Source organism: Psammomys obesus, unplaced genomic scaffold (assembly GCF_907164565.1).
Source record: "Psammomys obesus unplaced genomic scaffold, mPsaObe1.curated_primary_1811, whole genome shotgun sequence".
NCBI classification, from domain to species: Eukaryota; Metazoa; Chordata; class Mammalia; order Rodentia; family Muridae; genus Psammomys; species Psammomys obesus.
In genome coordinates this window covers 68,897,399-68,920,390 of record NW_026585504.1, presented here as the reverse complement: position 1 = coordinate 68,920,390, position 22,992 = coordinate 68,897,399, and the positions used below count along the sequence as shown (strand labels likewise).

The following is a 22,992-nucleotide window of genomic DNA, read 5'->3' as shown; positions in this document are numbered from 1 at the left end:
CCTGACCCGAGCAGGATCAGGATATAGTTGTTTGATTTATAGTTGTCATATTTAGGTACTCTTTGTAATCTGGCACTTGATGCCACTACAATAGACAAAGACATCCAGATCAGAATAAAATGTCAAAACAAAGTATATTTGTTCCTGATTGCCTCATTTCAGGTTTGCAGATGTAAGATCTTCACCAACTCAAAAAGTATGCATTTGCCACAAATGGATGTCTTGCTTTGCAGCCTCTATCATATCCAAGCCTCTTGATCCCAAACGTTAACAGGATAAAAGGAAGAAAATCCAATTGTGTGTGTGTGTGATACTGTAATACCATCTGAAAGGAGGAACAGGTTCTTTTGTAATTATCCTATAACTAGTATTAGAATATTTTCAAGATGGCAGAGACCAACTGACATATAACAAAACTCTTATAATGCAGGAGACTGAACACAATATTTGAATTAAAAAAAAAACTATTAAAGCATCCATTTATTTCTAGTCTTGTTAGTTTCTTGTGTGCTGTGTGTGTTTGTGAACTCAGGTCAAGTTAGAAAACCTAAGCCCTGGCCAATCCTAACAACTCCAGGGTTTCTAATGCTTAACTGCTGCCACTAAAAAACGAATCCATTATCAGAGAAGCTGCTATTTTCAAAAGATCTAAGTCCATCCAGAACTCATTCTACCACAAACAGGAACATTTGACCTTTCCATTTAAACAATCTAGCCACAAAGGTTATTGAATTTAAACTTCAGGAGATTTAAAAATAAATTTAGTCAGTGAAGGAAATTCTGAATGCCTTCTGGCATCAGAAGAGAAACACTTAACTACTCAAAGGTCATGGGAACAGGCACACAAATCCATGCTGTGGTATGGGTTGGTAATGTGTAACTTGAGTGTAGTATTCTTCACTGGCCCTTTGCCCTGATCCCAAATACGCTCACACAACAGTTTTTTCACTTCATTTATTCCTTTAAGACAAGTCACTTCATACATTTAGATATTGAAAAATCACATATCATAAATAAAATTAATGCATCTTAACAACAAAGGCAAAAATCATGAGTTGTATAAAATGAAGTCAGACATCTCCCGGGTAGCAGCAGTGCATCAACTTTGAACTTGCTGGCAAATAGACAAGCAGACATTTTGAAAGCAACACTGCCCATCCTCACTAAGAACACATCTTCTTATGCCAAAAAAACAACTCTTTTTTTCTGTTTGGCCCCTTTTCCATACCATTGCAACGATGTTCTAAGCTCTGAACTTCAGGCTTTACTGGCGGTTTCTTATTTAAAGAATTCTGCCTCTAGTGTGTTAGTACAAGCAAGGTAGGACTAGTTTTTATTTTTATCCCTTTCACCAGCTATATGTCCTTACTAGGCATTCTTTAAGAAAAAAAAATAATTTGGTTTAAATGTATTTCCTGTGGCACCTTGAGTCCTGAGTGGCACAAGTGTTAGCTGGAAACTCTTGTTAAGTAACTTATGGGTTACACTAATCTATAAACATTCTATATCACCAGTTCTGGAGCCAAGACACATCATCTCAGTAGTCATTCTCAACCTCTTTACCTATAACTTAACCAAAGCATACATTCACTATACAGTCCTACATATAGGTTGCTGGGTTTCAAAACAAAAGTAAAAAGGTGTATCATGCAAAATGCTTACATTCATGGCCTGACATATTTCCTTTTTAGTAGTACTTTATTTTACCCATCCTTTTCATTTTAAAATGCCATGAGAAGGCTTACAACCTCCTTTAAATCAGAATTAAGACATAAATATTCCATAATTCAGTATTAACATAATATTTCATTTTCCAAATAAAACATTCAAAGCACTGTAAACAAAATGCTAATTTTTTAAGAAAAAAAAAAAAGGCTTTGCACAGTCATGGAAGTCTTCTCTTCATTGCGTTGGATATGCTGACACAATGGTTATTAAGAAAGCATCCTGGGGAAAGGACTGCTGAGCAGTGAGCACTTAACCTAGCAGCAAAAGGCCCTGGTTTGATGCCTAGCATCAAACAAGCTAGCTTATTCAAATCAAGTGTCCCTTTAAGTTTACAAACACTGCTTGCATATATAACTCAAAAATCAATTTCTCTAAAAGAAGCTTGCTTAAAATGAATGAATGGTTTGATGAGTCTACCCTTTTAAAAACTTGGTGCTGTAAAAACAAAATTTGAATACTGTAAAACAAGTGATGATCACATTATAGAAGTAACCTGTTTTTATGTTAGGGCACAGAACATGCTCCTAACAGAGACTGAAATTATGCTATATCATAAGGTACAGCAAATACTGATGGCAATAGCTTATGAGAGCTGATGGCTAGCAGCTCAGGGTTGTATCTTTACTGCCCTCAAGATCTCTAGAGGGCTATGTAAACTTTTATTCTCTAATTTTTAAAGTGCTGCAAATAATGTTTCAACACACAAAAAATGTAGTACTTAATATATGTAAAATTTAAGAAGGCCACCTGATTTGTAATATATAACAAGTGTGAGTGTATCATTGTTGTTAATTTCACATACATCCTACTGTAATTTTTTCCACAAAGACAGAAAAATCAACTAGGACACCTTGAAGGGAGGAAGCTAGACAGACAAAAAAGTTAGGCATGAGCAGTTGGGGGGATAGATGGGGAAGTAATGTTAATTTGGAATCCTGATTTTTCTGGGACTTGAACCCAACAGAAAATTCAAATGCCATAATGGTATTATTTCCTAACAACAGGTTTACAATGGCCAGTAACCTCTTGACTATGACCATTCCTCATTCAGGGAGAGCAATTAAGGAATGCCTCAACCATGAATCACTAGCAAAAGATGTGGTAATATCCGGATGTCTTCTTATAGCTGTCACATCACAAAACTCCCAGGGACACTAATTTGGACTGATGCCGTGACATAAAAATACACTGACTCTCTAATCCAAAGAAGAATAAAGGGAGAATAGGGGAAGTGAGCAAAAACATAATTTTTATTCTGCCATTAATATTCTACCACTAATATAAATTGTGTCATTTTAATTGAAAGATTCTTGTAGGATAGGCAAAAGGTAAACAACAAACAGAAAGGGTTTCATTAGGACAAAGTTTCTTTTAGCTTTGTTGCAGCTAAGTTCACAGATTAAAAAAAAAATTCTTAAAATGAGTTTCCCCATATTAATAATTTCAAGAGCTTAATAAATACAGGAAAAATAGAAAACAAAAGCCTTTAAATTCTGAGGCTTAACAGCTTGTATTTAGAATGAATAGAAATTAATAATTAAATAATTTGCACATAATGCTTCACCCTTTAATGTTTCACAACACTACTCTAAAACCAATTCTCACATGAGTAAATGATTAAAAAGCCTTTTTGAAAGCCATTTGACCATCAAGTGCCTACCTGGCAACAAGAGAAACCAAGTAAATAATAAATTACAATAAGAAATAATCCCCTAAATAAATATTAAACAAGACATACAAAAAACACTTAGAACAAAGGCTTGATTTTTAGGATAACAGTGCTCATTCTATTTCTTTACATGTACTAAAGTAATCCTCTGAAGATTACGTAGACACAACTTTAAAGTGACAGTAATTTATTTTCAAAAAATAGAACATGCCTGACATGTAGGTCATTCAAATACTTGTTGCATAAACAAACTTCTGGATCCAAAATTTTAGAAACATTGAATTTCGATGCTCAAGTGGTAAAGGAAGGCAAGCTTTTTTATGATGCATAACCCAGTGCTACATTTTTAATGTACAGTTCTACATTAAATATTTTATAGCAGAAATGAGAGATTTTAAAAAAAGTATCTGGACCAGATGACAGGTACAAAGAGACTTTTGTGATAGTCATTTACACATGGTAGGAATGCCAAATGCTCAGTGTCCTAAGCTCACTGGTGCTATCTTTAAGGCTCCATAAAAAAAAGAATTTATATGACTATAGTAACTGCCATTGCCTGACTGTGTGCACAACGGGAATTCAACAAAGTCATCTGGCCAGGTATGATGGCCCTTGTTTGTAATCTCAACATTCAGAAGGCAGAGGCAGAAGGATCACTTCAAGTTTAAGGGACCTGGTCTATATAATTCCAGGCCAGCCAGAAACACATAGGGAGAATCCTGTCTCAAACCATGAAAGAATGTCATGTGATGTCTGAAGCATACTTTGTGAATTGCTCAATTGTTCCTGAAAGCAACTTTCTAATTTGTTCACTTTAACATTACTTATTTTACATGGTCACCATTACCAAGTAAAAGGCAAAGGGTTGACCTTAATTTTAAAACACTTGCTAAGATACATGGAAAAAGATGTAACTGCTTTAAAGTACAACAGTAGTTGTCTGAGATACTTAATAAAAAAGATATCAAGATAACAAAATTTCACAACAGTATGCCTCTTCACTGTAGGACAGAATACACAAGAAATTATAACCTAGCATCCCTGATCTTTAGAAGAATTAAGAGGTAGAAAACTTTACCTGGAAGATTCTACAGTGAAGCTAAGTTTTGAGAGGGTGGTCTTGAGGATCAGTCCATCAAGCAAATGGCTACATTTCTGACACTAGATTGCAGGATTCTGCAAGAGCTGTGTAAGGCAAGGTTTTTTAAAACTTTTTATATTTTGGAAGTGAAACAATCCCAATCAATTATTTAAAAACTCAAAGTCAAAGATCACAGATAAAGAACATACTAACTTGCAGAAATGTGGAATATCCAAAAGATCAGAGTGGAGCTATGAACACTGTTATCTATGGCAAAGATTTTTTTATGCAATGAATCGAAACATAGCACTGACACTTTAGAGGAAGACTTGTTCATAAGAAGTACTTTGAGCAGAAGAGCTGAGGAAATTAAATCCTCCAGAAAAATTTCTATGTAGAAAAGCAAAAGAATCAAACACTCAAATTTCAAGATACTTCTTAAATGTTAAACTAAATTAGCAATTATAAAGGCATACCCTGCTTAATTAAAAAAAAAAAATCTAATTGACAAACACCAACACATGAATTGCATTAAAATATGAGGCCAACAATCTTTTAAAGCTTCAGTAAGCTGCTTCAGGCACCTTTTCCCCTTATACATTCTATTTTTATACACTCAAAATTTCAAACAGGACTGTATTAATTCCTGTTAGAGATAACATTCTCAAAGGATATACTCATCCTTGTAAAATTATTTTTATGCACTTAGTAGTTAGATGCACTTATAAAGTCTACCAAATTGCAATATAAAAAGTTTTGACAATTCTGAGTATCTTCATTTGATGAGTCAATTCAGAATTTAGAAACAACTAACTCATTCAGTTATTAAAAGGAATCAACTACGGGAGACACTGTGATATATGTCCAGTGGCCCTCCACAAGGCTTTTCACATGACCTAAATTTTGATGTTTTCTTCTATATGTTAAAGCCACTGGGTGCTGGTTTATAATACAATCCAGTCTTCAGGTTCGCATCAGAAGTGGCCAGAACCACCTATTCCGACACCCCCGTAGAACGAGGGCATGCCATAGTGTAGACACACATCTGTAAACTTGCACACTAATTTTAATCTTAACAAGGAATCTCAGTGTCAGTCATATTGGTTTAAGTGAAAAAGATGGTCCAAGCATTGTGTTGTTCTATTCTGTAGGGTTACAAATAGCTTATTGGAAAACCCAGAGCCTTCTGGATCTGTGAGGTAGTAGGCTCCAACTCCTATCATGAACAGATCACACCTCTCCAAAGTTGGTATGGCCTGTCTCCTTGGCATGGTCCCTTGCTTCTGCCTGTCCAGTTAAGCCCTTCTGACACACCATGCATCTCAGGGTGAAGCGGTTGACATCAGTAAACTGTCGCTTTCTTCTAGCTTCCTCAGCTAATTCCAGTGCTTGTACAAGAACAATGTCATCATTTGAAGAGAAAATGGTCAGAGGAGGGGTATCTGGATCAGGGAAGTCACGCTGAAGTGGATCATAGTGGATGCCATCGTAGATAAGCAGAACCCTTTTGGTATATCCTGCATCTTCCCCAAAACGATCAATTCTGACAGTCTGTGTATCCACTACACATATTTCACATTGGTAAAACTTAGACAGAATTGATATCTCAATTGCTCCCCCCCAAGTATCATCCCTTTTGATCCACTCACAATACTCTTCATTTGTTTTCCCCAGGATTGCCTCACTATAGAAGTCTGGATCGCTTGCTACAATTTGTGCTATGAGGTGTCTCATTTCAGGGGCACAAGCAGGATTCAAGACTCCTCCTTCCACGACATAGTACACACTGGTAAAGAGGCAAGAGTTGTCCGCTGGGACTGCGGTTCTGGTAAGCACAGGCAAAGTTTCCCTGACATAACTAGGAGCACCATGTTTTGAAAATGCAGGTGAAGCTTTTGGTCTGGTTTGGTCTTCTTCAACAATCAGCATGTCACCTGTTAAAAATAAAACAAATCCAGAACTGCAGAGAAATTATACACTGGGTGTTTATTAGCCAACTTGGTAAGTTATAAACCAAATGAGAAAAGCATAAAGTGGGTTACCAAGGAGAACATAACTTTGTAAACAAAGGCCCAGTTACACTGAAGTTTGTATTTAGTTCACTGCGTCTTCAGAAAGAGGAACACAGAGCAAAATGCTTCAAGCTGCATCTCCACTTAGTAAAAAAACAAAACAAAAAAACCTGTGATATTGAAAACAAATCTCCTTATTTAAAAGCACAATGTTTTCAGATGTTTACCACAGACTAGATAGGTCACCGGGGTATTCTCTTCGCAGTTCACCATGGCTATACCATTTGATGTTTCCAGGGGCCTTGACACGAAATGGAAAGCTTTTAATTGATGATCAACACTGACGTTCAAGTTCTAATTCTAGGGCCAAAAACTGCTGGTTATTTGTTGGTTATTGGTTAACTCTACAGTAAAAAAACTCCTAGTGGGTGTACATAAAACAAACTCAAAAATTAACAAAAGGGAAAATAAGACAAAAATCGGTATCTCAACTGCTGGCCTGCTGATCAGTATAGGGAGAAAGAACCATCATGTCAGGAAAAAGGGTCCCGCTGTCCTTTGGGAAAGCAGAGAAAATGAATCAGACGGTCCCAAGGTTGACCTGGAAGCTGGCTTTGGGAACCCGTAACTTCGAGACTCAGGGCTTTTCTATAAAACAGCGTAAAGGGCTTGACACTTGCTCGGCCTCCTCGGAGTTCCGGTCCTGGAAGCCCCTAGCTGGCCCACCGGCATCTCGCCTTACTGGCTTCACTCTTCTCCCTTCCACGTCCTCCACGACTTCCCCGGCCCCTGCCAGTGCCCGTACCTGATTGGATGGGCAGGTCCCCAAGAGTGGTGTCCCGGTCGCTGAGGTCCAGGCACTCGGGTGGGTAACCGACGAGGATTCGCTGACTGCCCGGAGCGATCCCGGTAATAGCGGCGATCTGTCCCTGCAGTTCCCGTAAGCGCGTCCGGCTGGACAGGCCCTGCAAAACGTGGGTGCCGCCCTTGGCCTTGCAGCGGAGCCGCCACATAGTGCCGGCCGCCCGGCCTCCAGCGGAGCCAGCTTTGGTCCCAGCGGCAGCCTGGGAGACGGCGCCGGAATAACCAGCGGGGGGGACCCCAAAATGGCCGCCTTTCGCGCCTCCAAACATCGCGAGAAGTAGCCGGTGCGGCGCTTCTCGCGACACCTTGGGAGGGACACGGCCTCGGCCCTCCCCAAAACGCAGGCTCTTAAAGTGATAGGGCGGCTGGAGCTGAAGGCTGGAGGTCGAGCAGGTTTCCCGAGCGCTGCGGCGGGGCGCCCCGCGCGGCAGCATTTATGCTCCAGGGCGGAGGGCGGGGAAGGAGCTCCCGAGTCTAGCAGAGCAGAACGTCACCTTGCAGGGAGGTCGGAGATGATGAAAGCAGCCTTTCAAACACCAGGAAAAGCAGACTCAGAGTCAGGTGAACACATGCCAAGAAAGGCCAAAGGACCTGTCAACAGTCAGAGACTGCTGACCGAACTGATTCATTGAGGCCAAGTGTTCTGGACTGGAATCCTGTCCTGTGAGACGAACTTGAAAGCGTCCATCTGCCACCTCAGAAAGACTGTATTGAGGTCAAGGCCTGAGCCACTCAGGTGGTGGCAGTGACACAGAGGACTGTTGGCATCCGGATTCCAGTTCGATTCCTAGTATCCACATCGGAAGACGCTTCATTCCCGTTGTGTATGTAAAACGTCCTCCTTGAGGCTGCGAGACGGGAGGCAGGCGGGGAAGAAGAGACCTAGCCAGACGTGCTTGCCGGTTTCCAGCTCTGTGTGCCGGCAGCCCGAGACGGCCTTCCACATGATAAACAAGTCTGCAGTAAACGCCGAATAATGACAGCTTATTGCGCGCTGGAACACACTGGGGGTTGTCAAACGCATACTTGGATTGTGTGGAAGATGACCTGACTCCCAGGTGAAGAAGTAATGAAAAAGCAGCTGTAGGGGTTTTTTTGTTTTGTTTTTATCTTCATCATTTAGCTAAAGCACCAAGTCCTCCTCCCCACAATCGACTGTCAGTCTAATCACGTACCAGCAGTGTGCTGGGGCTAATTTTGAAAAGTAGTTCTGGAAATGTGTAAACCCCACTGCACCAGCCTCTACCTGTGAATCAATTACAGCAAATATTTTCCTCTCCCCCCCTACACCAGGAGCGGGTGCTGTTTTTCTCCTTCGTTCTTCAAGGTCACAGATAACACGGCCTGGGTTGGGACTGTAGGAAAAAAAAAAAAGAACGTGGTTTGGAGTCCCCTCTAGGCGACTGGGGCCAGGGAAGTTCCCGGGTTCGAGAATGGTTGGCTTAGGTTCGAGGATCTGACCATAAATTGTAGTTAGCTCTTGCACTCTGGCAGCCAGCAAGGTACCTTTAAAAGCCAACCTCTACCTGCCCAAGACTTTAGGAACAAACAAGTCAAGCTGGGGATTCAGGAGTGAAGGCGTTAATCTTGGTTCTCACTAGTCACTCCCACTGAAGAAGTCAGCCAGGTAGGTATCGCGAGAATAAGAAAGAAAAGTAAGGCTTTTAGTTAACCCCTCCTCCAGCCCCATCTGTTCCCAAGCAACAAGGCCACACGCTCCACTTGGTGGGCTGTTTTGGAGGCTAACAGCCTCAGGTACTCGCAGGTCCTCCCAGAGGCAAGTCAGCCTCCCCGGGGGCACGCCCCCTGCCCTGCAGGGCCTCCATTGGTCCAGCGAGCCTCCAGGTAGGGGCTGACGAGCGGGTGGGCGGAGCCAATCGGACCACGTGACTGGCCCCAGCTAGGGGCCGGGACTTCTCAGTCAGTCTGGCGGCTCCGGTTCGCGGCGCTCCTGTGGCGACACCGGGTCCACAGCAGGGAGGACGAATAGGACAGGTCATAGGGTGAGCCATAGTTGAGCCGACTTGCAGCGTCTGGACGCGGGAATGGGGTGCTGCGCGGGCGCGATCTAGGTGCAGAGCGATGGTGCTTCGCCCTTTCAGGAAGTGTAGGTCCGGTGGCTCTCCTGGGCGTGCACCTTCAGGGACGCTGAGCCACCGCTGGTGTGTGAGGACCGAAGAATTTGTTCTGTCAGGCAAGGAACAGTGCGTTTTTTTTTTTTTTTTTTCTCTTCTGTTAATAGGACTTTTTGCCTTTAGCTCCTTGGTGTCTGGGTTTGAGATGTGAGCCCGGTCCCTCCCACCTTAGTTGATATCAGGACCCAAGGTTTTTTTTGCTGGTAGCGTTGAGTAAGTCCTTTATGTCCGCCGAGCCCCGGAGGATGGATAGGAGAGGGAGGAGGACTTGAGAACGGAGAACAGCGGAGAACCTAACATGCTACGGATATCTCAGTCCCGTTAGAGTTCTTCCTTCAGAAAATATGTTTATGCCCCCTCTCTCTACCATTCCCATTGTCGTTTTTTTTTTCTCTTCTCTCTCTCCAAGACTGAATTCTACCTTTGGATTGAGATTGCTTTCTTGATAGTGTACTTGATCTCTTCCCACCTCCAGCTCTCTCCGATTGCCACCTCTGGTCTGTCCATATTCTTAAAACCAGAATGTGAGGTCAAGCCACTTTGGTTCGTTATCTTTATTTGTTAATTCTGTGAAATAAGATGAACTAGTCACGATAGGAAAGTTTACTTTATTAAGACTATTGGAAGGCTTGCTGGATTTGAGATACATGAATGTGAGCCAGGTCAACAAATAAATGCATAGTTGGAGTGCAGCTCCATAGGTGAGGTTTCGGGTTTGTGACTTCTCCAAGAACAAGTGTCCGTGAGTGAAGAGGAAGGGGCTCGACCTGAATCTTGGTAGGGTTCAAATTCTCTGTATTGACTTTAGGGACACCCTTCTTCCCTCCCATGTATTTTACACTCTCTTTTTCCAGGTGCTTCCTGAAGAACTACCATGTCTGGAAACAGTGAATTTTCCTCAGATCACAGAAGCAGCAGCAGCAGTACCAGCTCTAAATCCCACACCACAAACCTTCGAAAGGCAGGGAAGAAATGCTGTGAGTTCTGGTAAAGTGTGAGTGCTGCTCCCTCTTAGGATTTTTGTCCTGAAAATCTATTTGTATCCTAGACTCTTGCTCTGTGGGAGTGAGTAGTAATTCTTTGGCATGGTAATTTGTTTTATTTATTTTGTGCCTGGGTCCTACTACACAGTCCCCAGCTTGCTGGGTACTTGCTGTGTAACCCAGGCTGTTGTCTGACTCACAATTCTCCTATTTTAACCTCTTTAGTACAGATATGTGTCTGATATGACATAGGATTTAAAAGAAAGTCGACAGTGGGCAATTTCCTGTCTTAAACAAGTAGGCTTAGTGAAATGTGTCTTTGGGGCTTTACTGTTAGGTGGCCCAGAGTTTCTTGCTGCTTTCCTTAGGGATATATGGGAGCATTTGTCTGAAGTTGGAAGCTAAAGCAAGTTATGTGTAGGGTGCCAGAGTATCAAGGTGCAGGATTAACATGGGGCTGTCACTCTTTCTTTATCTCTTGGACTGTGCACTAGAAAGGTGACACTTACTGCATACAGAAGCCATACATGAAGACAAAAGCCACACATGGTGGCCCTCACCCATAATCCAAGGCCCGGTGAGCTAGAGAGAGGCAGGAGGATTAGGAGTTCAGGGTTGTGCTTAGCTGTACATACTTAGTTCAGAGTAAGCCTGGGCTGCTTGAGACCTTGATCAAAAACCAAAGAAACAGAAGTTGCAGGTGGGAGCCAGTGTTTGTCCTGTTCCTCCAGGCCCTGAGGGGGATGTGTCCTGACATATGACTCAGTGTGTTGGGTGACTTAAGTTCTTACAGGGTTAGCCTCACATTTTGCAACTTCATTCATACAAGCACTTTAATGTACAGAGATGACAGAAATGGTGGCAGGGAAAGAAGCATCATTTCTTGCCCTCCTAACTCTACTTTCCTAAGTAAAGCTGTAGAGTTACCTAAAATTCTGTGGCATTGGTCCTCAGATGTTTCTGGAAACTCCAGAGTGTTTTAGCACTCTTCTTCTTAAAATTCTTCCTTGTAGAATACACCTCTTTTGGAATCTTTCCAGTTATTCTCACTTTAGTGCTTATGTCTATTATTAGGTGGAAGGAGGTGGTTAGCAAGAGACCAAGCATGTCCGTGTTCAGAGTTTACCCCAGAGGCTCCATCATGCTCTTTTTACTTTCGTGATCTTTTAATCTGGCACCCATGAGGCATGTGCTGGATAGATGCATTATAGCACGAGGTTGGCACACCCTTATAACACGAGGTTGGCACACCTCTTTGGTTAGGCTTTCCTTTCCTTGCCAGGCCAGGGAGCTGGTACTGAGAGTAAACTGCAGCCTGATGCTTAATCATAGTCCCTTCAGTCGGACCACCTAGGTTTGGACAGTCGTTTTGCTGTTTCCTAGCTATGCACCCTTGAACAATTTGCTTGATCTCTGTCTTCACAGTTTACTCCTTAAAAAAAGGAAGTCTCCCCTCTCTCTGTAAGATTTTAGCCCCTTCTCTCCTTCCCTTCTTCTTTCCTTTGACAGTGTCTGACTGTAGCCCAGATCAGTGTTACACTTGTGATTTTCTTGCCTTAGATCCAGAAGGCTTGGATTACAGTAGTACACCGCCACTCTTAACTCCGTTGTAAAGTGGAGATACTCTAGACTTTATAATGGCGTAAATTGTTCTCCCAGGAATGATGGGAGAAGTAAATGAGTACACGCAGACAAGTGCTGAATGTTGGACATAGCTTCTGTGTGTAATTTTTCATAAGTGATTACTTTTTGGATTCCTTCGGAAATATTACATGTAAGTCGAGTTACAGCAGATGCTGCCAGTACCTCCTAATTTAAGAGCCCTGTAAAGAATTATTTTTTCAGTGAAGAATGTGTGCTATTGTTTGACAGAATTATAACCCAGATATTCTGATCCAGTGTGCTCCTCTTAAAGAAAATGTACTCATTTTACTAGGGTATATGGTCCAAAAGACAGCAGAGGGGGATGGAAGTGGACTTCAGAAAGAGCTGGTTGACATCATCAGCCCTCTTAGTTCTTTCTTGCTCTCAACTAGCCATTCCTGCCTCCCTTCCTAAGCTTTTTACAGCTGTTCTATCCCAGGGCTTTTGATTACAACTATATCCCAGATCTCTTTATCAACCCTGCTTCAGGCTCTAGTTTTTAATTGTCTAATCTCTACTCCTTTAAAACTACTTTTTTCTGCCCAACTGACAGACACTGAGTTGTCATTTGTGTACCCAGCTTTTCTTACGTCATGGCTGAACCATGAGATTGTGAGATCATTAGAAGAAGACTAGTTGGGTTTTTTTGTTTGTTTGTTTGTTTTTTTTTTTTTTTTGCTTGTTTTGTTTTCCTTTGCTGTGTGTAGAGCCTTGGCATTTTAATTCTTGTAGATGTCTAGTTCTGGTCCATCCTATCTGTTCTGCTGCCGTGTCCTTTTTTAAGAACCTCAGTATAGGGCAGGTATCTTTTCTAAGTTGACAAACCCAGGACTCAGCTCTTTTGCATTGTGTGGAGAAGGTACCTTGTTATAGACTTCCTGGATGCCTCGTGTTGCTTTATTTATAGCTCAACTGCTGTCTCCTTGCTGCTCATTATACCTGCTTGCTAAGTCTGCATCTGGGAAGTGACTGGGCTTACTTCAGGCAAAAAGATGACTATAGGAGACAAAAACCTTCAGAGGAGCCTTACTGGGACTTGAGTTGTTCCAGGGATGGGATTATAGAAGTACTGGCTGAAATACTTGTAAGGTACCCAGGTCAGTGGTTTCAGGAGTCCCTGAGAGCAGGAAATGAGGGTTCTGTATGCTTTCCTTATTAAGTCCTTTTTATCATCTTTTAAAAAATATTTTGAGTAGATTTGGAGAAGACAAATGTATTATCCATAAATACAAAAGGAGTTCATGATTAGAAAAACTCAAATAATGCAAAAAGAAAACATGGAAAGTAAAATCTCTTCCAGTCTCTCCTATCTCTGATAGATTCACTTCTCTTAGGGGTTTAATTTTGGTGTAACCCATTAACAGATGTAGGTAAGCACATGATATACATACTCTGTTCTGTTACCATTTGCTTTTTAAGAATTTACTCTATTTGTATTCCTTATTTTATTTATGTTGGTAAATTCAGATTTGCCTTTCCACATACTGAATCTCAACCAATAATTGTTTGAAACTTCACTCTCATAAAGTATACTTCAGCAAACATATTTATACTTCTGCATGCTCACAGCAACAGCTTTTTTTAAAAAATAGAAGTAAAAGGAGCATGTTAAATCCAGTGGAAGTCTTCATCCATGTTTTAAATGTGTTCTTTGAATGTTCAGTGCCTTATTTGATGGAAGTTGGGTATTACTGATTATAGCTGCACTGCTTAATAAAACCACAAGTTTTCTAGTGTGTGGGTACAGTTTTGTGAGATTAATTATTTCATGCTTATCAGTCAAAGAGCAGAAGACAATCAGGCTTTGCAACTTTTAATGAATAAAATTTAGATAGCAGTAATGATACATGCTTTATGGTTGTATAATTCAAAACACTGGGCCTATTTAATGTGGATAATGGAAAAAGTCCTTGGCCATGAGGAGACCAGGAACTGTCAGTCTCCTAGACACCCTCCCAGATAAGCATGAAGAACACAGTCATGTGTTCCAGGGGACCTTCTGTCGGTGCTAATGTGATGGCTAAGAACCAGCAGATAAAGCTGAATAGGCAGTCATGAGATCAGTGGTGTGGTCAAGAAGCCTGACCTTGACTTTCTTTTGTGGTCCTGTGGGCCAAGCTCTTACCTTCTCTGGGTTTTAGTTTTTCCATTTATGTGAAAGAAACTGTCAAGCTCTCATTTTGTCTAAGCATGCTTATAAAGAAAAAATGAGTTGAAGCTGGATAAAGCAAGTTTAACTTTGCTTAAGAAGAAGACAAAAAAAATTCAGGGTTGAAACAGTTTTCCATTGTTAAAGAGATGCTGTCACAGTGTCACTAGGTCAATTAGCGTGAAGTGTCTTCCATTCAAACTTAGTGATGCGTTTGCTTTTTTTTAACAGTTAGGAAACCATCTTCCTAGTTTTACCAGCATGGCAGTTTAGGTGAAGAATTATTATTTAGATTACTTTTTTTTTTTTCCAGAAAATGAGAAGCCCTGGTTAGCCCTGGTGAACACAGAGCAGTCAGTCCCTTGTTTTTCACAATCAGCTCCTAAGCATGCTTCCTTTCTAAACTTCTGGGAGGGAAGCAGCGCCTTTGGGGGAAGTGCCTAATGAGCTGGAAGATGTGGACAGAGAGCTTATAAGTGCAGCTAATGAGCTGAGTCATCACACATCCAGACGAGTATGCATTAAGCTGGAGAACATAAACACTAAGGGCTTTTACTGGTCCAGCCTGGTGGCAGGCAGGACTATTTGCCTCCTAAGGGTCAGTGCTCAGGGACAAATGCCACAGAGGCTGTGCGGTGCTGTTTACTTATCTCTGAGCTCCTTGTTTGGATCGAGGTGACAACTGCTTATGTTACTCCATTACCTGTCTTGGGGGAGCTCCTGTCCAGAGTCAGCAATTTCCTCCATGCAGCAATTTCCCCCATGCAACAGGGGCTGAACTCTTGGTAGGCAGTCTCTTAGTTCTTTCTGAAGGAAAGGATTCAGTCAAGAGACATTTAATAGACTGCTCAAGCAGAAGTTTATTTAGCAAAGTGAAACCAAACCCTAAAGAGGTTGAAGTGTGCTTCTTCAAAGCAGGGAGCCCAGTAGGTTCTGAAATATGGACATTTTTATGATTTTCTATTAGGTGGTTTCTTTTCTCCTTCCAAACTGTGCTGGGCCACATCTCCCTTTTAGGATATTTCTTCCCATGATCCCTGCAAAAGGGAGGTATCACAACAGCCATGTACATGACATTATAATGATTTCAGGTCTTTTGAAGATGTAGACCCTTAGTGGTGTGCATGAGTGGATAGTGTCTTGGTGCCTTAATTTCTGACATAGTGAGAATGACCTCACTGCAGCTGCAGAGATGCTTAGCTTCACAGTGGCATTTTCACCATCAGGTGATACATGTTTCAAGGGCTCCTTTTGGAAAAGAGTGCTGGGAAGCAGAAGGTCAAGGTTCCCTTTCTCCCCAACACACATACACACTTTTCTTGTCTCTAGATAGCCTTTCTCCATAGAGAGAGCCTATACCTGAACTCTTCCTGATAGCCTCCATTTAGGTCTTGTCTTCAAGAAAGAGGTTAATCAGGCACAAATGCAGGTCTTTTCTCTACCTCTGCTCTGTGGCAGCATGAGCAGGGAGAAACCAGTTCTGTGAGCAAAGTGAAGAGGCCTCTTGTTGGGGAGAAAAACTGTCTGGGAAGCACAGGTCTGGATTCTAATGCAAGGTCTACACTTGACTAATTTGTGCATTGTACAAGTCACTAGCCCTCCAAGCCCAGCAACCCAGTGAAACTTAGACTTGTAGATGAACACCCCTGAAGGGAGGCAATTATGACAGGTTAGCACCAACAACTGCCTTGCTTGCCAGGCATCTTGCTTTTTCTATGAGCCGTTGGGGAAGGCAGGCCTCCAGGCCCCTGTGCTTGACCCTGACCCTTGACGGAGTCTATTCAAACCCTTTTCTGCCGCCTTTGGTTGCCAAATATCACTGTCCTTTAGGAATTAAAGTGAAGGAGGAGTTCATGACCTGAGTGTTGTTGCCAAAATAGCTTGAGGCATGATTCTTTTTCAGAGACCATCAAAGTCTTGTCTGAGACTCTGGACAGATGGGTGAGATCAAGGAAGAAACCTGGATTTATTTTAAAGTCAGCCAGTTTGGGGTTGAATAGAATCACAGCTACAGTATTATTAGGCATTCTCGCTCTTCTGAATCTTGACTACTATTTCTTTCCATCCTGGGAACCTCTTTGAAGACTTGGGAAAGAAATGCCTTTCTTTGGGCACTTTATGAAAGTCTGCATGACCCTTTAACTGTGTTTCAAGAGATATACCAAATACAGCCTCAGTTTGCCTTGTCAACCTTCCTGGCCCTCTACCCTATGAGTATTATATGAATTGAGGACTATGAAGTTCCTCATCTACTACATAAACCTCATGAGACGTGTACTTATTTAGTCCTGCCTGTTTCTTTTTTTTTTTTTTTTTTTTTTAGCATGGGCTTCCTACATGACCAACTCTCCAACTCTCATTGTTATGATTGGTTTGCCAGCCCGGGGTAAAACTTACGTGTCCAAGAAACTAACACGTTACCTCAACTGGATTGGCGTACCCACCAAAGGTAGGTTTAGGTCATACCTTGGGAATGTAGTTGATTAGTTCTGAGGCCCCACAGGTCTCTGAGAGACTTAGCCTTCCTATCGTCAAGGTCATATAATGCTTCTGACAAAAATAAAGATTTCTTCCTCATTTACTGGATCTGTTCCATGTCCTTAGACTCATCTCCTCCAAGCCCTGGCAGATCATCCTACTTTTAATAGAATGCCTTTGATAGAAGCATTCAGAATTAAATGAGAATATGGTATTTCAAAACCCTTGGCACATGTGTCATATTATTGAACCTTAATGGAACTTTGGTAAATCAGTAGCTGAGGAGGAGAAACTCAGCTTCAAACTTGCCCAAGTTCTTCTTGTGAGTTGGGACTTTCACCCAACTTTTCTTAATTTGGTATTGTTTTCAACATGCATGGTGCTTTTTCCATCCCATTGGCCACTCTCATAGGCCAAGAAGTCTCCTTTAGTGGGGCCATCATGTTGTTTTTGCTGCAGTGTTTAATCTTGGGGTATATCGGCGTGAAGCAGTCAAGTCCTATAAGTCTTATGACTTCTTCAGACATGACAATGAAGAGGCTATGAAGATCCGCAAGTGAGTCTTTTTTAAAAAAGGCCTAACCTAAGTCAATTGTTTTTGGGCAGTTGTGAGACTGAATGTGTTAGGGTCCCATGTTTCTCAGGAAGTATCTGGGGTGGGGGGGAGATTTTAATGGAAGTTATTAGAATTAAACATTAGCTTAGGTTGGATGGGTAGCAGACAGCACTTTAGGTGATACTTTTATGTGATGCCTAAAGAAGAATAAGGCCTATGAATTGGATAGGGAGGAAATTGTGATGGTGTGTGAACTTCCATGGGAAAAGTTGAAAGATTTAGTTAAAGGAAACATTATAACAAGAAAGAAACTGACTGGGAAATGACTCCTACAACTGTGTCTCTGTGTCTCTGGTTTGACTTTAGCTCTTTTCACTGATTTCCTCTGTTCTCACTGCAGACAGTGTGCTCTGGTAGCACTGGAAGATGTTAAGTCCTATTTTACTGAAGAGAGTGGACAGATTGCAGTAAGCTTCCCCTTCTTCATATCCACTCTTCCAGCATCCTGGCTACCCAGCCCCATCTGGAGTGGGCCTTGGATGGTGTGTCATTTATCTCGGATTCATTCTTTTCGTATGCTTCTGCCTAGGTGTTTGATGCCACCAATACTACTCGGGAGAGGAGGGACATGATTTTGAACTTTGCCAAGCAGAATGCCTTCAAGGTGGGCTCTGACTCTATGCTAGAAGAAAAGGGATGAGTGGAGGTGGGGAGCTAGGCTGGAGAGATGGGGAATGTAGAATCTTTGACTCTGGTGAGCATAAGAGTTAGAATCTGATTTTGTCCTCTCAGGGCATATGCCTACTCCTTGAGTGGCTTTTTGTTTTGTTTTGTTTTGTTTTAGAGCCTTTCTCTGCCCTTTATTTAGTTTGTACGTTTGAGGACTAGGCGATGTGGTAAGATCTGTTTTTAAATGAGCCCTGGAGGGACACTTTATGAAAAAAATCCTGAAGATGTGGTAGCTAGGTGGAGTAGGTGAGCATGTGCTTTCAGTTAACAGCCTGGCATTTTTGCTGTGTTTGTCATGCCTTCTCTCCATGGCTAGGTGTTCTTTGTGGAATCTGTCTGCGATGATCCTGATGTCATTGCTGCCAATATTCTGGTGAGTGTCATACCTGTCACCTTTAGTCAGTCAGCCTCAGTCTGTCTTTTTCTCAGTGTGTGTGTGTGTGTGTGTGTGTGTGTGTGTTTACGCTGAGTAGTCAAAGAAGGAAGTAGACATGCTTAGCATCATAAAGATCTTCTTTATCTGGGAGAATTTTGTACCTTTATACTCTTTTTTTGGGAAAAGAGCCTGGGCCTTTGAGGAATACAATAAAAATGAGTTGCTGAATTCAGAACAGCTTAGATTGTGGAAGTCCTGTATTTGTGTTCTGATATTACCTGACACTGGGACTTAAATATTGTACCAGAATAGACTTCTTTTTGCTATTCATCCCACCCCATAGGAATGCCATTTATTCAGTAGTTGTTTAATGTTCTGATCAGCACTGAGAATTGTTCTGATCAGTATTGAGTATTCTATGTCCTATGGGCACAGCACCAGACACTACTCACAGGATAGGTTGTATCTTGTTGTGTGCCAAGTCGTCATCTTTGCATGCTCTCTTAGAAGTGCCATCACATCATAGGAACTGTAGGTATCTTATTTGAGGAAGAGGCAGTGATTCCTAAGTCAAATATGGCATCACTTACACTATTCTGAGTAGAAATAGGAGGGAAATTAGAGCCCAGTCTGTGTTCACAGGCAAATATATAAAGGGCTCAGGGCTCAGAGGCAGCACTTGCTGCATAACTCCCTCTGTCCTTTGGCCAAAAGCAGGCACATGACTCCCAGTTGTCTTCCCTTTCTTGGTTGCCAGGGTCACAGGACAGGATGAGAGTGTTCAGTGAATGGGGAGCGGCAGTGCTCCGCTGAAAAGCTGTCTTAATGGACTTTTTTTCTGTTGTTTTTTTTTAAGTGGCTATTTGTAGGAGAGATGTTAAGATCAGCACTCTGACCAGGCCCTTATGTTCCTCTGATTTTAGGAGGTAAAAGTGTCAAGTCCTGACTACCCTGAAAGAAATAGGGAGAATGTGATGGAGGACTTCCTGAAGAGAATTGAGTGCTACAAAGTCACTTACCAGCCCCTTGACCCAGACAACTATGATAAGTAAGGCCTAACACTATGATCTGAGGGTTGAGGCAGGAGAAAAAGTATCTTTCTGTTGGTTTCTAAATTCTTTCTGGTAATCTAAATATGTGATATTTATGTCATTTCCCAGAACCAGGTTGTTATTGTGATACTGTTCTATTTACGGTTACTATTACTGTGAGGAAGTACCATGACCAAAAGCAAGTTGGAGAGGAAAGGGTTTATTTGTTTTTCACTTCCATTTTTCTGCTCATAATTGAAAGAAATCATGACAGGAACTTAAACAGGGTAGGAACTTGGAGGTAGGAGTTATTACTGAGGGATGCTGTTACTGGCGTGTTTCTCATGGCTTGCTCAGGCTGCTTTCTTAGAGAAGCAGGGACCACCAGCCCAGGGATGGTACCACCACAATGGGCTGGGCCCTTCTTCATAAATCATTAATTAAGAAAATGTACTACAGGCTTGCTTAAAGCTTAATTTTATGGAGGCATTTTCTCAATTGAGGTTCCTCCTCTCAGATGACTTTGACTCGTGTTAAGTTGACATAACACTAGCCAGCACAGATATTTATGTTGCTTGTATGATTTACTTAACCATATTTTCTTATCATCAGTTTTTCTTTTTTATTCTCCAGAGAAATGGTTCTCAATCTGTGGGTCACAAATCCTCTGGGAGTTGAATGACTCTTTCATAGGGATCACATATCAGATATCCTGCATATTAGATATATACATTATGATTCATATCATTAGCAAAATCAGTTATGAAGTGGCAATAAAAATAATTTTATGGCTGGGAGTCACCACAACATAAGGAACTGTATTAAGGGGTCACAGCATTTGGAAGGTTGAGGACCACTGCTCTGGAGCAAGGCTTTCCATCTAAGCATTATTGACATTTTGAAGTACGGAATTCTTTGTTGTAAGGACTACTCTTTGTATTCTAATATGTTTAGCAGATCTCCCTGGCCTCTGTCCACTAGGTGCCAGGAATACCTCCAAGCTTTGATAACTGAAATGTTTTCAGACATTACCAAATGTCTCTTAGGGACCCAAATCATATCTGCTTAAGAAGTACTGCTCAAGATTTAGCAGATTGGAACTAGAATGCTATAGGATATCTCTTGGAGATGTGTCATTAGCTTTAATCAATATATATGTAATACCATATATATCTATTTCAGTGTGTATGCTCATTACATATATATCATATAAACTGAGGGACACTGCCTGACTCAGAGAAAAATGTGTGATCAATGTTAGCCATAATGACTGTGGTGATGTCTCCTGGCAGTGCAGCATAGAACACAGATTGATTTGCCTAGTGTGGGGCATAGTAAGATAATATGTCCATATCGAAGAAAGAAAGTATATGCATGGAAATTCGTAGGCACATTGCCTTATGGAATAGTGTATTTTGTTTTGAGTTTTTGAGACAGTTTCAAGGAACCCATACTGGCCTTTCACTCATTGTATAATGGAGGATGACCTTGAACTGATCCTTCTCCTTCCATCTCCATAGTGCTGGGATTACTGCATGCACCATTAAATCTTGATGAAACAATATTATGGTCACCACTTTTCTTCTTCCTTGTAACAGAATACTTGATCTAAGGTACTCAGGGAGGAGAATATTGTTTTGGCTTAGTGTTCAGCTGGTACTGCAACCATGGTGGGGAAAATATGGGCAGGACTGGCTTCTTCCCAGAGTGGTGGGAAGCTGCTTGCTCACATCTCAGAGGCTCAAGAAGGAGAAAAGTTGTACTCACCTGGCTTTCTCTTCTCTCTTCTCCTATTTCTTGAGTCAGGACCTCACTGTGTATCCCAGGATAGCCTTGAACTCAGGGCAGTCCTGCCTCAGCCTCTTAAGTGCTGATGTTACAGGTATAAGATGCCATTCCTGGCTCCATTTTTTCATTTTAGTCAGTCCAGGAACTTAAAGGCCCACAGTCAGGGTGAGGGTCCCTCCCTCATTTAGTCTTCTGTGGAAACACTCTCAAAGACATACCCAGAGGGGTACCTCACTGTTGCTGTAGGTATTTCTTAATCCATTCATGCTGATAATCAAAGCCAGTCATGACATCTGTGCATTTAGCTGTTATAGTCATAAAGATAAGGCATTATAGACCAGCAAGTGGAAACATCATAAATACTATGCATAGTACAGTGTTTAATGACTCCAGTTATCTCATTAATGTTCTGTACTTTTTATTTTATTCAAATGTGTTTCCAGAACACAAGTATTTTGAAGCCATTTCCATAATAAATGGCTGAAAGGATATACTGAAAGGACACACTAAATCGGTTAGAAGAAAAAGTAGGGAAGAGCCTAGAACTTATTGGCACAGGAGACAATTTCCTGAACAGAACACCAACAGTACAGGCTCTCAGAGCAACGATCAATAAATGGGAATTCATAAAACTGAAAGGTTTCTGTAAAGCAAAAGACACTGTTGTCAGAACAAAATGACAGTCTACATACGGAGGATCTTCACCAACCCTGTAGCTGACAAAGGGCTAATATCCAGAATATATAAAGAACTTAAGAAGTTAAATAGCAACAAATCAAGTAATCCAATTAAAAAAAATGGGGTACAAAACTAAACAGAATTCTCTGTATAGGAATATAGAATGGCAGAGAAACACTTAAAGAAATGCTCATTATCCTTAGCCATCAGGGAGATGCAAATCAAGAAGAACCTGAGGTTTTACCTTATACCCATCAGAATGGCTAAGATCAAAAACTCAAGTGACAATACATGCTGGATAGGAGAGGTTGTAGAGAAAAAGGAACCCTCCTCCATTGCTGGTGGGAATGTAAACTTGTACAACTACTTTGGAAATCAATCTGACACTTTCTCAGACACTTAGGAATATTGCTTCCTCGAGATCCAGCTATACCACTCCTAAGCATATATCCAAAATCTGTTCAGGTACACAACAAGGACGTTTGTTCAACCATGTTTATAAGTAGCTTTATTCATAATAGCCAGAACCTGGGAAAAACCCAGATGTCCCTCAATGGAAGAATGGATACTGAAATTGTGGTACATTTATACAATGGAATACTACTCAGTAATTTTAAAAAAAAAAGGAAATCATGAAATTTACTGGCAAATGGTGGGAACTAGAAAAAATCATCCTGAGTGAGGTATCCCAGAAGCAGAAAGGCACACCTGGTATATACTCACTTTTAAGTAGATACTAGAACTATAAGATAGGATAAACATACTAAAATCTGTCCACTTAAACAAGCTAAGCAAGAAGGAGGACCTTGGGTAAGATGATCAACCCCCACTTAGAAAGACAAATGGGATGGACATTGGAAGAAGGAGAAAACAGGAAACAGGACAGGAGCCTATCACAGAGGGCCTCTGAAAGACTCTCCCCAGCAGTGTATCAAACCAGGTGCTGAGACTCATAACCTCACCTTGGGCAGAATGCAGGCGATCATATGAAAGAAGGGGGAGTTAGCAAGACCTGGAAGAGACAGGAGCTCCACAAGGAGAGCAACAAAACCAAAATATCTGGGCCCGGGGGTCTTTTCTGAGACTGATAC

The 22,992-nt window shown here is 41.5% G+C and overlaps 2 protein-coding genes across 9 annotated transcripts in view; one reads left to right on the top strand and one right to left on the bottom strand.

The window, feature by feature from the left end:
- Window positions 1-939: 939 nt before the first annotated feature.
- Yod1 (YOD1 deubiquitinase) lies at window positions 940-8,233 on the bottom strand. Its single transcript, XM_055602460.1, has 2 exons — window positions 7,296-8,233; window positions 940-6,412 (listed from the first exon to the last, which is right to left on the bottom strand). The coding sequence occupies exons 1-2, from the start codon at window positions 7,786-7,788 to the stop codon at window positions 5,709-5,711; spliced, it is 1,197 nt and encodes a 398-aa protein (XP_055458435.1). The 5' UTR covers window positions 7,789-8,233; the 3' UTR covers window positions 940-5,708.
- A 119-nt stretch (window positions 8,234-8,352) lies between these two features.
- Window positions 8,353-22,992, top strand: part of Pfkfb2 (6-phosphofructo-2-kinase/fructose-2,6-biphosphatase 2) — a 28,098-nt gene continuing 13,458 nt past the window's right edge. For 2 of the 8 annotated variants that reach the window (XM_055602452.1, XM_055602409.1), the window contains exons 1-8: window positions 9,251-9,357; window positions 10,344-10,466; window positions 16,589-16,714; window positions 17,203-17,299; window positions 17,700-17,766; window positions 17,889-17,963; window positions 18,345-18,401; window positions 19,328-19,452. In XM_055602452.1, the coding sequence (XP_055458427.1) occupies window positions 10,364-10,466; window positions 16,589-16,714; window positions 17,203-17,299; window positions 17,700-17,766; window positions 17,889-17,963; window positions 18,345-18,401; window positions 19,328-19,452 (650 nt within the window). In that variant the 5' untranslated portion in view covers window positions 9,251-9,357; window positions 10,344-10,363. The other 6 variants (XM_055602425.1, XM_055602440.1, XM_055602453.1 and 3 more) reach the window with 6 other exon arrangements.

Bases quoted from the DNA above. Each gene is read 5' to 3' on its own strand.
- Yod1 (XM_055602460.1), bottom strand. From the start codon at position 7,788: ATGCTGCCGCGCGGGGCGCCCCGCCGCAGCGCTCGGGAAACCTGCTCG. The intron at 6,413-7,295 runs GTACGGGCACTG...TATTTTTAACAG, and splicing joins GGACCTGCCCATCCAATCAG to GTGACATGCTGATTGTTGAA.